The following is a 13,616-nucleotide window of genomic DNA, read 5'->3' on the forward strand; positions in this document are numbered from 1 at the left end:
AGTGAGCTTGGTCTAGTTTGGTCCTGTCTGAATTTTAATTAGTGCAAGAAATACAAAAACAACCCCCAGTCTTTTTTTTTCCAACTACTACCTGAATTATAGCCAGTAGTTGGTGCAGGATCTTTCTGTTGCAGATACCTGTTGGTTTGCAATAAAAGGCTGTGATTAAAATACTTCTAACAACTGACAGTTATTGTTTTGACTTCATTTAAGGCCTCATCATTTTACAAGTTAGTTCAGTCCAAAATTAAACCGTGCATCTCCCAAGCCACAAGTGTTCATATTCATATCAGAAAAGAAACTAGACATATTGAAGCATCAGTATACTTCCTAATAGCTTCCTGGACTCAATTAAATTGTAAAACAGTTGTGCTTCTTTTTTGTCCTCTTTTTTTCAAACCCCTCCCCACATCTCTCCCTCTCTCTCCCACTGAATACTTAATTATCTTCCTGTCTATCTGAGTGTGTGTGTGTGCGTGTGCGTGTGCGCGTGCGTGCGTGCGTGCGTGTGTCTGGCTCCATTTGTATGTGCGGTGGGTGTAGATGTGAGTGTGTGTGCTAATGTGTCTGCCCTCTGTTTGCTCTCCAGCTCACTCCTGCAAGCAGCCGCGGAGCCCGGCCAATGCTGACGTTGTGGGTCTGGACCTTCCCTCTTACGGTTACACCCTGGTGTACACCTGTCAGCCAGGTTATTTCCTCTCTGGGGGCTCAGAGCACCGTGTCTGCCGCTCTGACGGCAGCTGGGCTGGCAAGGTGCCTGTCTGCAGAGGTACGTGGTTGCTGGAGGTCTGCAGGGGTAGATGATAGAGAGAGATGGCAGGGTGGAGTAAAAGATGAGCAATATTAGTCATGTGCATAAGGGTGGAAGGGGTGTAGAGGAGTATACAAGTGTATAAACTTATAGGTCAAATAAACACTTATTCAAATATAATGAGACATTCAGATTTTTTAAACCCACTAAGTCACTCTACTGTCATCTAATTGCTATGTGCCTGTCAAGATTCTTTTTTAACTTGAAGTTTCAGCATTGTGCGGATTTGTAAATGTTTGTGTTAGAATGAGCCACTAGAGCTCTTAACAAAGTGAAGGAAAGTTTAATGCAGGCATCATGTTACAGTTGAGCAGTGTTTACTTTGCCAACATTCTCCAGCTGTTAAGCCTTGCTGTGTGTCACTACATCTTTGTGACATACATATTCATGTTCTTCTGCAGTCGGTTCCAAATCACATGAGAAAACTGTCAAACCTGTACCAGGGACACCAAGCCCAAAAGTAAATGGTAAGTTATGAATTGCACAAGCTGTTCAACTGATAGACTCAAGATCTGCAATCACGCATCCGTCTGTTTTTTGCCACTAGCATCAGCTGTAGGAACATTTTTAGAGCAAATTCTGTATGTTATGGCATGCACTGTGCTCAGAGTTGGAACTGCAGCCCGCTACCTATCCAGTAGGTTTAGTGTCTCATACAGTGTAATGTAATTAAAATCAGGAAATATTGGTGCAACAAGGTGTCATTGTCATACTGCAATAGAAAGAAATAATCACAAACACTTTGTTCTAAATGTGTGATTGTGTAGGAAATTTTTAATTAATTAATTTGTCTTTGACAAATGAATGACATTCACATCAGCCTCACTTGTAATTCTCGTCTCGGTGACTGTAAAAGGAAGTGTGGGTAGTACAGTATTTTGATTGATCAGTTGCAGGAAATAAGCTATAGTAAATAATTTCGCATGGCCTCTAAATCCCCTTTTCATCTCTTAAAAATTAACCTGTTGTGCCAACAATTACTGAAAATATCTAGTAAATACTAGGCAATTATTCTGACTGTTATTAGGCATATCTGTTGGTACTCAATACAAACAGTCACCTTTTTTGCACTGATAATTGCCCTATAATTGTGAAGTAAACAGTTCCCAGCGGATAATGAGTGTGCTGTAATAACAGAGCTATAAAAAGTTTTATCAGTGTATAACTATTAAAAAAGTTCTGCAGAGTTCACAGAGTGAGTCCAGAGTTATCTCTCTCAGAATGTGTTTAATTATCATTAACTGAGATGGAATAAAATGAAATTGAATGAAAAGATTGTTATCAGCAGTTTGATATGTTGATTCAGCTGCATATCTAATTACCATTTTGCAGCGTGGGTGCACGTATTCAGCTTGCATTAAAAACAATATCAATTTGAAGTTGCTTAAAAATGACACATTATATACTTCTGGTTTTATCAGAAGGATAACTTCCACTTTTTCATTCTTATGCTTTCTTTCAGTTCATTTATGGTATTATTTTAATGGCATTTTTTAATGAGTTTTCCTTTATTTTCCTTTCCTTGAAGTTCCTGACGACGTCTTTGCCCCTGACTTCGTCTGGAAGGGTTCCTATGATTACAAGGGCCAGAAACAGCCAATGACTTTGACAGTCACAAGCTTTAATGTCACGACGGGAAAAGTCAATGTAACTTTAAGCGACAGTAGCATGGAGTTTCTGCTCTCTGGTGAGTCATCTATAAATCATCTGTCTTCTACTTCCTCCCTTCCACCTCCCCTCTCCTCCTCTCACTGCCTCTGTGTGTCACTTCCATTTATTCTGAGGGTGCCTCATGTCAATCAGTCAATCACCAAATGATCTCATGCATGAGAGTGGAAATTAACTATTGGCTCTAAAGATGGATGTATTAGTCTGTGCTGACTGACTGACTAACTGCCCACTCAAGAGCCACTCATCTCCTCCCCCGGCTCTTCTCTTCTCTTCTCTTCTCTTCTCTTCTCTTCTCTTCTCTTCTCTTTCTCTTTCTCTTTCTCTTTCTCTTCTCTTTTTTCTCCTGTCATTTCTCCTCTTGCCTCTTGTTGTCTACCTTGTAGGAGTGTACAAACGCCAGGAGGCACGGTTAATGCTCCTGCTGTACCAGATGAGAGCACTGGCCCACAGCTCCTTGAGCAGGATTACTGATGAGACCTGGGCAATGGACGGATTTGTGAGTATACATATGAATTGGGAGCAGCTGGACAGTGATCTTTTAGAAGTAGCCAAGAGCCGTGACTGTCTTTTATTTGATATAATTATGTATTCATTTATTGTTCAGTATGACAGACAAGTAGAATGTTACAGGCAATGCAGCTCTAACCATTTCAGAGCCAATAATAAGCCTTCCTTGGATGGAATCAAGCCAATGTTTCCTCATTATTAGTTTTTTTCTCATCCTACTTGCCACGCCAACAAAGGAAAAAATCACAGTACATGAGAAGAAACTGTGACAACAAGCAGAACAGTAATTTCCTGGCTTATTGTCTGTTTTTATTTACATATATTTGCACTGGCTGTAGATCAGATGCACCAGGCGCTCTGTATGAACCATTTCCACACTCCCAAATTGACAATTTGCTGAATAAGCTCAGGCACACACATTACATCTAAAGGAACTGGAATAACTGCAGAACATTTTTTTGGTAGGATTGAAGTTCCTCCTCTAAAAAAAAAAACTTCAAGGTCAACTAAATAACAACGTGTGACAGGTGACTGCACACCGCTGAGCTATTGATAGCATACTGCACAGCTTCTAGAGCGTGGTTTCAAAAAAAACAAAGGTGTTATTTTTGAATGTAGCATGACAGAATGTGTTGACTGTCATACTAAATACAGCATATATTTATGTTTTTGATGTGGTGTGGAATAGATGCAGCACTCTCTTAGGTGCCAAGAAAAATCCCATTTTATCATGCAGTTGAAACAAAATGAACTATTTCTTGAGTTCTTTGTTATGTTTTTTTCCACCAGGTTTCAGCTGAGCCCGAGGGTGGCAGCTATGTATTCCAAGGCTTCATACAGGGTAAAGACTATGGACAGTTTGGACTACAGAGACTCGGTATGTGTCTTTTCAGACATCGGACAATGAGCACCATAGCAACTGGTTACTTCTTCTCATCTTCCATCTTCTTTTTTCACAATATAATGTTATTTAAACAGCCTTCTATAGTTTGACAGTAGAAGGTTGTTGTCATATTCATGTGCTGAGGGAAAATCGAAACGTTCAGCACACGTACACTGAGAATGGCAGAAGAGTAGGAGACCTCTTCTGTCCAGCACTTTAACTTTTGAAATAAATAATATTTGCAGATGCAAAGACTTAGAGTTTTTCAATTAAGGTGACAAAATAAGATCTTTTAACAAGGTAATGGAGCGTTTTTATGGAATAATCGTATCAGATACTAATTATTAGTCGAAACATTTTTACATGTCATAAAACATCTCTGGAGGGCATTTAGGATTTTTTTTTCATGGCAAATCCAAACTGTAAATAAATCTTACATTGTCATTGTCAGATACTTTATCCTCCTTTCACACACAGAAAACAGATGGGGGCATTTATAAGAATACAGGAAATGTTATGACAGGTTTTGTTTGAAGCATTGTTTCTTAAAATACGAAAGCGGTGTTATGTTTATTTCCAGTAACACCTACTGTTACCATGGCAGTACTATGATGTAATTAGTCCAGGTTCAATGGCAATTTGTACCCCAGTTTAAAAAGATTTAAAACCCTTTTCAAACAATAAAGCTGCATAATATTTGCTCTATATTTGACGGGATAAATACGTACCTGCTGTCAGCCACCTGTTTCCACAGTCACACAGCGTCGTAGATTATTCCCTCACACATCATCATCCTCCCTTTCTTTGTGCTCAACATTACTGTCATCATCTCATGATTGTCTTCAACAAGATTATCACAGTCACACTGATCATTATCAGTACGGTCATTATGATTGTCGTCTTCACCAATTGACTGCGGCGTCTCCGACTTACCATTTTTGTGATAATCGTCCTCTTCATCATCATCATCATCATCATCATCATCATCATCACCAGCAGATGATAAGTATCTTTCTGTTATTCCATTTGGTTTCTCCAGTGTTTGTCTTTATGCCATTTTATTAATCTAAATATTTTCTTCATGCACATACACTGTATATTGGCTATTTTCTGTGTTTTTTTGATAAATATAATGTTGTTTTTTTTCACAGGTTTGAGTGTGAGAGAGAATGTTACACTCACTGACCCTGAAACCAACGGCTCCACCAACAGCAGTTCTGTTGCTGTTGCTATCCTTGTGCCTTTCTTTGCCCTCATCTTTGCAGGCCTCGGTTTTTATCTCTACAAACAGCGGTATGTAGTGTATCCTGGTGTCTTCCAATATAGCTTGACACCCAGATTTAGTTGCTACTGTAGTCTATATCTGTTTGGCTCCCACATGAAAAGAAAGTAGTACATTTTCATGAGTCTGAGTCCCAGGTTGAGTTTTGAAGTTATTTACCACAGATCTGATGTTGAAAAAGTTTCAGAAACACAGATTCATGTAGATGTTTGTAGAGTTGCAGCCAGAGGAGGTGCACATCAAGATGAGGTAGATAGTACACTGTGGCCCACTTCCACAGCCTGCTTCTCTGCAGTAAGGTTCCTCACTGGATACAGTAGCTTACTTGTGAGAGGCTTCAAAGCATGATGCAATGTTAGTCAACATATTACCCACCAAGCCACATTACACAGCAGTGTACGTCAGGTATTAAATGAGAACTACTTTGATATAAAATGTACTGTGCTAGATGTATCGTACAGAGAGTGTGTGTGTGTGTGTGTGTGTGTGTGTGTGTGTGTGTGTGTGTGGTGTCTAGATAGAGGGATTTTCTCATCTCGCAAAACAGTCATGTATGTAGAGCCTGTCACATGTAAATTTTACACTCATTATGTTAGTTCTCAGTGAACTGGCAATGGTCTCCTCTGACTGCTCTTTTCAACAGTAATTACTGTTAAGCTGTCCACACCAAGATAATGGAAACATGTTTACTGAACTGGAGGGAGGGTAAACAATCGGGATACTGTCTCTCAACTAATATCCACCCTCTTTTTTTTTCCTCAGGAAAACAGATAAAGCGCAGTACACAGGATGTTCTGTCCACGAGAACAACAACGGACAGGCTACTTTTGAGAATCCCATGTACAACACAAACACAAAAGCTGCTGAGGGGAAAGTTGTCCGCTTTGACCCCAATCTCAACACCATCTGCACCATGGTTTGATGTCTACCAAGTGTGAGAGAAAGACAGGAGGACAGAAATACAGAGATGGATAATACAACTTCTCCTTGTTTGCTTTACATGAATATATATATATATATAGACATATTTATATTTTCCCTGTTTCTGACAACATAAAAAAAAGGACACAGAATTGCTCAGAAACATAAAGCACACTTCCAGCAACACCTGCGGTTGCAGCTGATCATATAGAGAAGGTAAACGATTAAAGAAAGAAGGAGGGGAGGTTCCACACCTTTCCAGATCTTCCCGTTGTTCGGTGAAGAGAAGTGTTCTTTACACTCTGTGAGTGTTGGCTTCATGAATAAAAAGAGCCTCTGGCATATAGATAAAATAGAGTATTTTATGCTCTCTAGTATAAATAGAGGGGTTACTTCACAATGCCAAATGAAAAATTTAAACTTCTTTTTTTTCCAAGATAACAGACAAGATGTAGACCTGTTTTTTTGTTTTTTGTCTTAGTCTCACATTCATCTTGATGAGAGTTATTTTCTCTTATGGAGGTGAAGAGCCTCTCAACTGTGAGTTGATCAATGTAATCTTCAGAGTCTGTTTTCCAAGCTGTGGGGTGTGTGAGAGGCGATGGAGAAATGAAAAAGAAAATGCCTCTCTTTCAATAGTGTCGGTGCAGTAGTGTGTTCAAAGTTATATGGTCAATGATACCTCTTAATTGGATGGTACCTCCTACTGGCAAAATCTATGGCCGGGGATTTAATTACTGAAGTGCAGTACAATTTTTCAAATGCCACTGGGAATGCTAGGGCTTTTATTGTTCCAGGTGCAGGTTCTCAGACAATAGAGTACATTTTCTTCAGAAGAGATATAAAGCATTAAGTTTACTATCAAGTTGTGTACAGTGAATTTGTTTTTGACAGGAATGAGACTTGAAATTGCTGACTAGTCCGAGACTCTAGTCAAGGCAAACTGTGACTTTCAGCATATTGGTTATATGGGCCTGTTCTCTAATCATCCATCTGTTTAATCTGTCCTTAAGTTAGTGAAAAGTTGTGAAAACTGGTTTATTTTCAGGTGTTTTATCTTATTGTGATTTTCCTGCTCTGAGTATTTGTATCATAAATGAAGCAAAATGAAGTGAATTAACCCCTAGCCTTGAGTGTGTATATATCAAGAATCTCAAAGTAGGGGCTTCCTTGCTTAATTGTTTCAGGTTTTATTGAATGAGAAGGTTAAGAATGCCTGCAGTGCACAGTGCACAGTATCTGCAGCTGGCCAGGTTTCCCATAAGCCATTATTTAAGCCTGGATGTTGCTAATTTGAAGCGCAAAGATGTCAGTTGGCAGTCTGACATTAGATGAACTCTGTCTTGTTTTATGCTGAAAAAAATTTAGAAATGTAAACTGCCTTACTTTAAAGTAATTCCAAAATCAAAGAAGTGCAACTTCCACATCATCTCTGGTTAATAAACTGAGCAATGTTTGTTCTGTAATTCTTTTGGGAAACCGTGTTTCTTGATCAATACTCCTACTCTGAGACACTTGATGAATACAGACCTTGGCCTATTTTGTTGACTCCGACTGATTCAAGTGGTTATTTCAGTGTCTTACTGAACCATCAGCTTCTGCCAACAAATGTACAGTACACATGAAAAAAATTGCACACTTAAACATGAGCCACCATCAGTATGGTATCACCCATCACCATCCATGTTTTAAAAATGAAAACTGAATTTGACACTCTCATCACATTTGTACATCATTGCAGTGCCTTGAATACTGTATGGGCATATGTTTTTAAAGAAGACATAACATGTATTGCATTAGTAAAACTGTACATCAGTGTAATTTATCTGCACAGTTTGCGATGATTTAGCTGAGCGATGTCAGCTCTGATGGTTTATCTGAAAAGAGGTGTGTTTGAAAAGCAGCTCACAGTTTCATACCTGTGCATGTTGGCAAAAAGCGATCCAGTATAGCAATTGCTGCTATAGTACTTTGTACCACAATGTTGATTCCTGTCATTGCTGTTACATTTTGTACATTTATACAGTTTTGATACTTGATGGCATTCTTTGGCAACATGTCTTGTGTTATCAATATGTAATATATTTTGCGAGTTCGTATTTCTTATGGATGAGAAAAGATATGCATCTGGTAAAAACAGTATACAGCAAGTCAGTCTCACATCACACTCCAGAGTAGAGTAGAATGCTTTTAAATGTACCACACAATTGTTAACCCATTCAAGGTCCTGTGTATATGAATATGTACATATTACAAAACTTTTGTAAAGAGATATATTTTTTATGCAAATAAAGCATTTGTAAGTTATTGAATATGTTGTGTAAAATTCCACATGTAAATGTCATGTAAGATCAAAAAATGTTTTGTATTTTTTCTTTATCAGCAATGTATAAATCCTTAATTTATATATAAAATATGAAATCATGAACTTCAATGTTGCTATTCTGTTTTATTGATACAAATGTAATGGATTGGTTTTGCCTACATGGTGAAACAATACACTTTGCCAGTGTATTTGCAATGTAAGGAAGGTTGTCGGAGCATACTAAGCAGAAAGTTGCTGTGGTTGTTTTATGTTTATTGTTGTCTGCTTCTTCTCTCCGTTGCACCTTTAGAGTTTTTTTAATGAGTTTTCTAGTTAACGACCACTGCTTGGTTTAGCAAAAATAAGCTTAGCACTGATATTATCTCTGCTGAAGGAACACTGTAGATCCTTATAGACTGCCTTTAGCAGCCAGTAATCCTTGTTAACATTTCCATCTGGTTTGAGCAGAAATTCAGTCTCAACTTAAAAAAAAAACATTTTAAAAGAAGTGAAATTGTAGTGCAGTTTGACTTTCCATCAGGCGCATCATCCATCCACACATGGAAGAGCAGTAAAACTGCTGCATTAGCTACTCTGAGCGTCCCTTGTCTCCGCTGTGATCTGAGTCTCATTTAGCCTGCCCTTCTCTCTGTCACTATCAGTGCTTACAAATAGCTTAAATTTACTCTAAAAAGATAAGAGCTGTTCCACAGAATGAAATGACATTTAAATGTACTTTACTTTGCATCTACGATGTTTTACAGAGGGAATTTTTTTTTGTTTTTTGCAAATCTTCCAAGTGGGCGATTTCTATGATTGACCATTGATGGACTGCCTGGTACACGAAGAGCTGGCAAAAAAAAAAATTATAATAATAATTTTTTACATGACTCTTTAAGCACTTGAGGGAAACATGACCCTGTTTTTGCACAAAGAGCAGGATTTATCAAGACATGTATGCCTGAAGAGAGTTTGTTGATGTTAGCTTTTTTTATTTCATTTAAAGTTGAACAAAGTAGAGTATCAGTAATTATAGACGGGGGCAAAACTTTGGCCTTCTAACATCCCTTAGCGACAGACTGGATTGAAAGAGGTGGATACCTGCCACAGACTTGGCAGTTTCTCAGGATATTTTGTAATGAACTAGGATGAAGCTAATTGCAGCAATCAAAGCAGAGATGATCTGCAGAGGAGAGTGACAGAGATCACAGAACACTCAATAAAGAAAGTATGAAGAAGCCCCATAAAATCAAACAACATGCATCTGACTGGCAGGAACTGGTTTGATTTCAGACCCAGGTTAAGCATATACTTTAAAGTCTAAGCCGGGGATTTGTGTATGGATTAGAAATATTTGCCAGAAGGATTTTCCACTGAAGTTTCTCCGAAGCTTCATCAAGCAGATTTTACCCATAGGGTAATGATGCAATATAAGCTGGTGCTACGCCGAGATGCCAAATAGGCTCAGGGTGTTTGTTCAATATGGGTGTACGCTCAGTGTAATACACTAATAGTAACACTGTCTAAACACTGACTTGACCCCCCATTTGCTGTTAGAGCAGCACAGCTTCATTAGAGCTCTGGTTTCTGTGTCGGAGAATCCCTTGAGGAGCCTCTCCCGTGTTCAGCGGCGAGCTTCTGCAGCAGTTTGTACCGTGTCATCCTTACAAATGCTCAATTGAGATCTGGTGACTGAGCAGGTTAGTGCAGTAAGCTGATTTCACTGTCCTGTTCGTGGAGGCATTTGTGGTCTTGTGGCGAAGACATGTGCCTGCTAGAGGAAATCAATTTGCAGAGGTGCATGCAGGGGTACAATGAAGGGATGTTCCTGGCTCCCTCTGATGTCTCGATACCCCTTGGCGTTCCTCCACTTTCATCACAGGGTTGAATGTGTACCATGAAATCACACCCCACAACTTCGCCAGCCTGCAATATTGACACATCGCATGATAGATGGAAGTACTTGCGGATTTGTACATAACACTGGTTTTCTCACCAGCATGAAACAACGGGAACTCTTATTGATCTGAAGGAGCACTGTTGATAGAATCCTCTAACAGGCAGAGTGTTTCACTTCCTAGCCTGCTTAGCATAATGTCTTGTGTGTACCAAGAGAGGCACAAGTCGGTGAAGTTGTTGGTTTTCTTCCGTCGCGCGTGTCGACGCATAATGAGTTGTGTTTGCTTTCATGGATCTTTTGGCTCTAATGTGCTGGATTTTGTCAGTTGACTAACTAGCCTGTCTCTCTCTCTCTCTCTCTCTCTCTCTCTCTCCCCGCATATTCCAGTCTTTCACTAATGAGCCATTTTCAACCACTCTGCTCTCATTGGCCAGATGTCCTCATGGTGGTGGGCTGTTCTTGATTCAGATGGGAAGCTGTTGAGAAAGGAAAACCCCCCCAAAAATACCAATTGGAGACACATTTAAATACAGGTAAAGCTATCTGAATGTTGTGTCTTTGTTGTCTCAAGTCTGAAAAACATTTCTTATTATTGTAGCTCAACATTTTCATCTACATGTTTTAAATCAAGCAGTCAAACCCCAAACCACCTAATGATCTTCCAGATTTTAAAGAGCCCAGGTTCCTAATGATGCGCATACTGGCAGCATTTTCCCTTCTCCTAACAGTGAAATTCATGTGAAGGTTATGTCTTGGAAAATAGACTGGGATTTAAGATTCTGTGGTTTCAGAGAGCAGGACCTAGAAAAGTTATATAGTTTAATACACTGTTTTTAATCTTAAAGTGGATGAATAATGTAAATTACTCCATAACCATTTCAGCAAAATAAATTTTTAACCCGCATTTAAATCACACGGGCTTTGGGAAATAGCTTACAGTAGATTGAGGAAGTCTGGTTGATATGAATTGATTATTACACTGAGGTCAATGATCACTATCAACATGATCAAGAGAGCAACTGAGAGGGCAGCAGTGTGTGTGTCTCTGGTGGAGGGGCACGTTTATTCTCACTGAGGCTGAACACAGGGAGGGTTTTGCAGATTCCAGCAAAATGATTAATTATTAGGCAGTTCCCATCATAAATCATGAGCAGGATCCATAATGTAGCAGGATATTCCCACTGAGCACCTGACATTACTAGGATACTATACATTTGATTAGAATAATGGTAATTTTCAGATGCATACAGTACTGTGCAAACATTTTAGGCACTTTAGACGTTCAGGTTCTTCACACAAAACCATCAGGGAGATGTCAGATAGGTCCCAAATTCATAGGGTTAGTTACATACAACCGGCCATAAAGGAGTGCAGTGACTTCACCAAGTGTTCAGACCGCTTCACTTTTTGCACACTTTAATGTGTTGTAGATTTAATTTTGAATTGATAAAATTTTACGTTTTTTGCCCACCAATCTACACGCAATAACACATAATGACACAATGAAAACGTGTTTTTAGGACTTTTAGCCAATTTATTAGAAATCAAAAAGTTAAAATCTCCCATTTACAAAAGTATTGAGACCCTTTTCTGTAGCACTCCAAACTGCCCTCAGGTGCATCCTCTTTAATTATTCATGAGATGTGTCCAGAATTTCATTGGAGTCCATGTGTTGGAAATTGAATTGACTGGACATAGTTTAGAAAGGCAAGTCCATAAGTCCCACAGTTCACACTGCATGTCAGGACAAAAGCAAACCATGAAATCCAAGGACCTCTGTAGATGAAATTATGGGCTGAGATCAGGGAAAGGCCAACCGGACTGTTCCTACAGTCCACCAAACTGAGTAACCGGTCAAGTGGGGCGGTGACCAAGAACCTAACTGCCACTCACACAGAGCTTCAGAGTTCCTCTGCAGTGATGTAAGAACCTGCCAGAAGGGTAACCATCTCAGCAGCAATCTGTCAATCAGACCTTTATAGTAGCACGACTAGGCAGAAGCCACTTTGAGTAAAACGCATATGACAGCCCGGCATTTAAAGGAGCATGAGAGCATGAGAGAAAAGATTCTCTGGTCTGATGAAACAAAAATTGAACTCCAGCTGAACTCAGAACACTATGTCTGGTGAACACTAAGCACCGCTCATCACCTGGCTAATATCATCCCTACGGTGAAGCATGGTGGTGGCAGCATCATGCTATGCTTCTCAGCGACAGTGACAGGGAGAGTGGTCAGAAGTGAGGAAAGGATGAATGCTGATAGAGCTTGAGAGGATCTGCCAGTGAGAATGGGATAAACTGCCCAAATCCAGTTGTGCAAATCTTGTAGAGACTTTACCGGAGAAGACTCAAAGTGGTAATTGCTGCCAAAGACGCTGAATTTACAGGCCTGAATGATTTTGTAAAACAGAGATTTCAGTCTCTGATTTTTAACATATTTGCATAAAATTTCATAAAAACATGTTTTCACTTTGTCATTATGAGTTATTGAGTGTAGATTGATAGGCAAAACATTTTATCCATTTAAAGTTGAATCTACAACACAGAACAGTGTGCAAAAAATATAGGGGTCTGAATACTTTCTGAAGCCACTGTATTTTCAGTGACAAGAAATAAAAACTGTTATTTTTGAAAGCACCCTCACTTTACTTTTTGTGCCTAAAACAGTGGCACCATACTCAATGTGCTGCTTTTATTTCTTCCTGAACTTAAAAGAAAGGTTTCTCAAAGAACCTTAGAGGAATGGTGTGACATTTTGGGGAAATACACTTTTCCTCTTTCTTTTTGAGAGTTAGATGAGACGATATCAGTCTCATATTTTTTTTCTCGTTGTCACTGTGAGGTTGCAATGCAACTAGCAGACACACCAGCAAGTTTTCTGTAGCTAGCCAAGAAGTAGTCTGACACATAATTTACCAAAAACACCAACTTGGGTTTTGTTGGTCAGTGAGCTTCAGAGCTGCTGGACTTTATGTTAAGCTAAGCTAACCACCTACTTGCTGCAGCTAGATATTTAGCACACAGATATGAAAGTGGCATCTATCCTCTAATCTGGCTGTCTGCAAGAAAGTGAATAAGTGCATTTGTCAAAATGTCAAACTATTCCTTTAATTTACTGATTCCAGTAGGCATACCACTGAGCATCTTAAAACCATTTCTCTTTAACTCAATCAGTTCACTGATCTGGGAGCAAAACTTGTTCCCTCCTCTCATGGCGACTTTTTCTCTGTTAGTGTTTCAAAATACAACATAATGGCTAAATACTTGATTAGGTCATAACATGCTAACAATGTGTTTCAAAAAACTGTAGAACACAATGTGAAAACAGTAAAAAAC

The 13,616-nt window shown here is 39.1% G+C and overlaps 1 protein-coding gene across 1 annotated transcript in view; it reads left to right on the forward strand.

Moving 5' to 3' along the window:
- The window catches only part of LOC111655938 (CUB and sushi domain-containing protein 3-like), a 73,976-nt gene extending 65,473 nt beyond the window's left edge, over nucleotides 1–8,503 (forward strand). Inside the window, exons 25-31 of the mRNA XM_023407506.2 lie at nucleotides 590–769; nucleotides 1,213–1,278; nucleotides 2,340–2,498; nucleotides 2,866–2,978; nucleotides 3,779–3,866; nucleotides 5,024–5,165; nucleotides 5,917–8,503. Of these exons, the coding sequence (XP_023263274.2) occupies nucleotides 590–769; nucleotides 1,213–1,278; nucleotides 2,340–2,498; nucleotides 2,866–2,978; nucleotides 3,779–3,866; nucleotides 5,024–5,165; nucleotides 5,917–6,076 (908 nt within the window). The 3' untranslated portion in view covers nucleotides 6,077–8,503. The remainder of the gene's footprint in view (nucleotides 1–589; nucleotides 770–1,212; nucleotides 1,279–2,339; nucleotides 2,499–2,865; nucleotides 2,979–3,778; nucleotides 3,867–5,023; nucleotides 5,166–5,916) is intronic.
- The last annotated feature ends 5,113 nt before the right edge of the window (nucleotides 8,504–13,616 follow it).

Source organism: Seriola lalandi, unplaced genomic scaffold (genome assembly GCF_002814215.2).
Source record: "Seriola lalandi dorsalis isolate HSWRI2012SDOR001 ecotype SW California unplaced genomic scaffold, Sedor1 jcf7180002054336, whole genome shotgun sequence".
Lineage (NCBI taxonomy): Eukaryota > Metazoa > Chordata > Actinopteri > Carangiformes > Carangidae > Seriola > Seriola lalandi.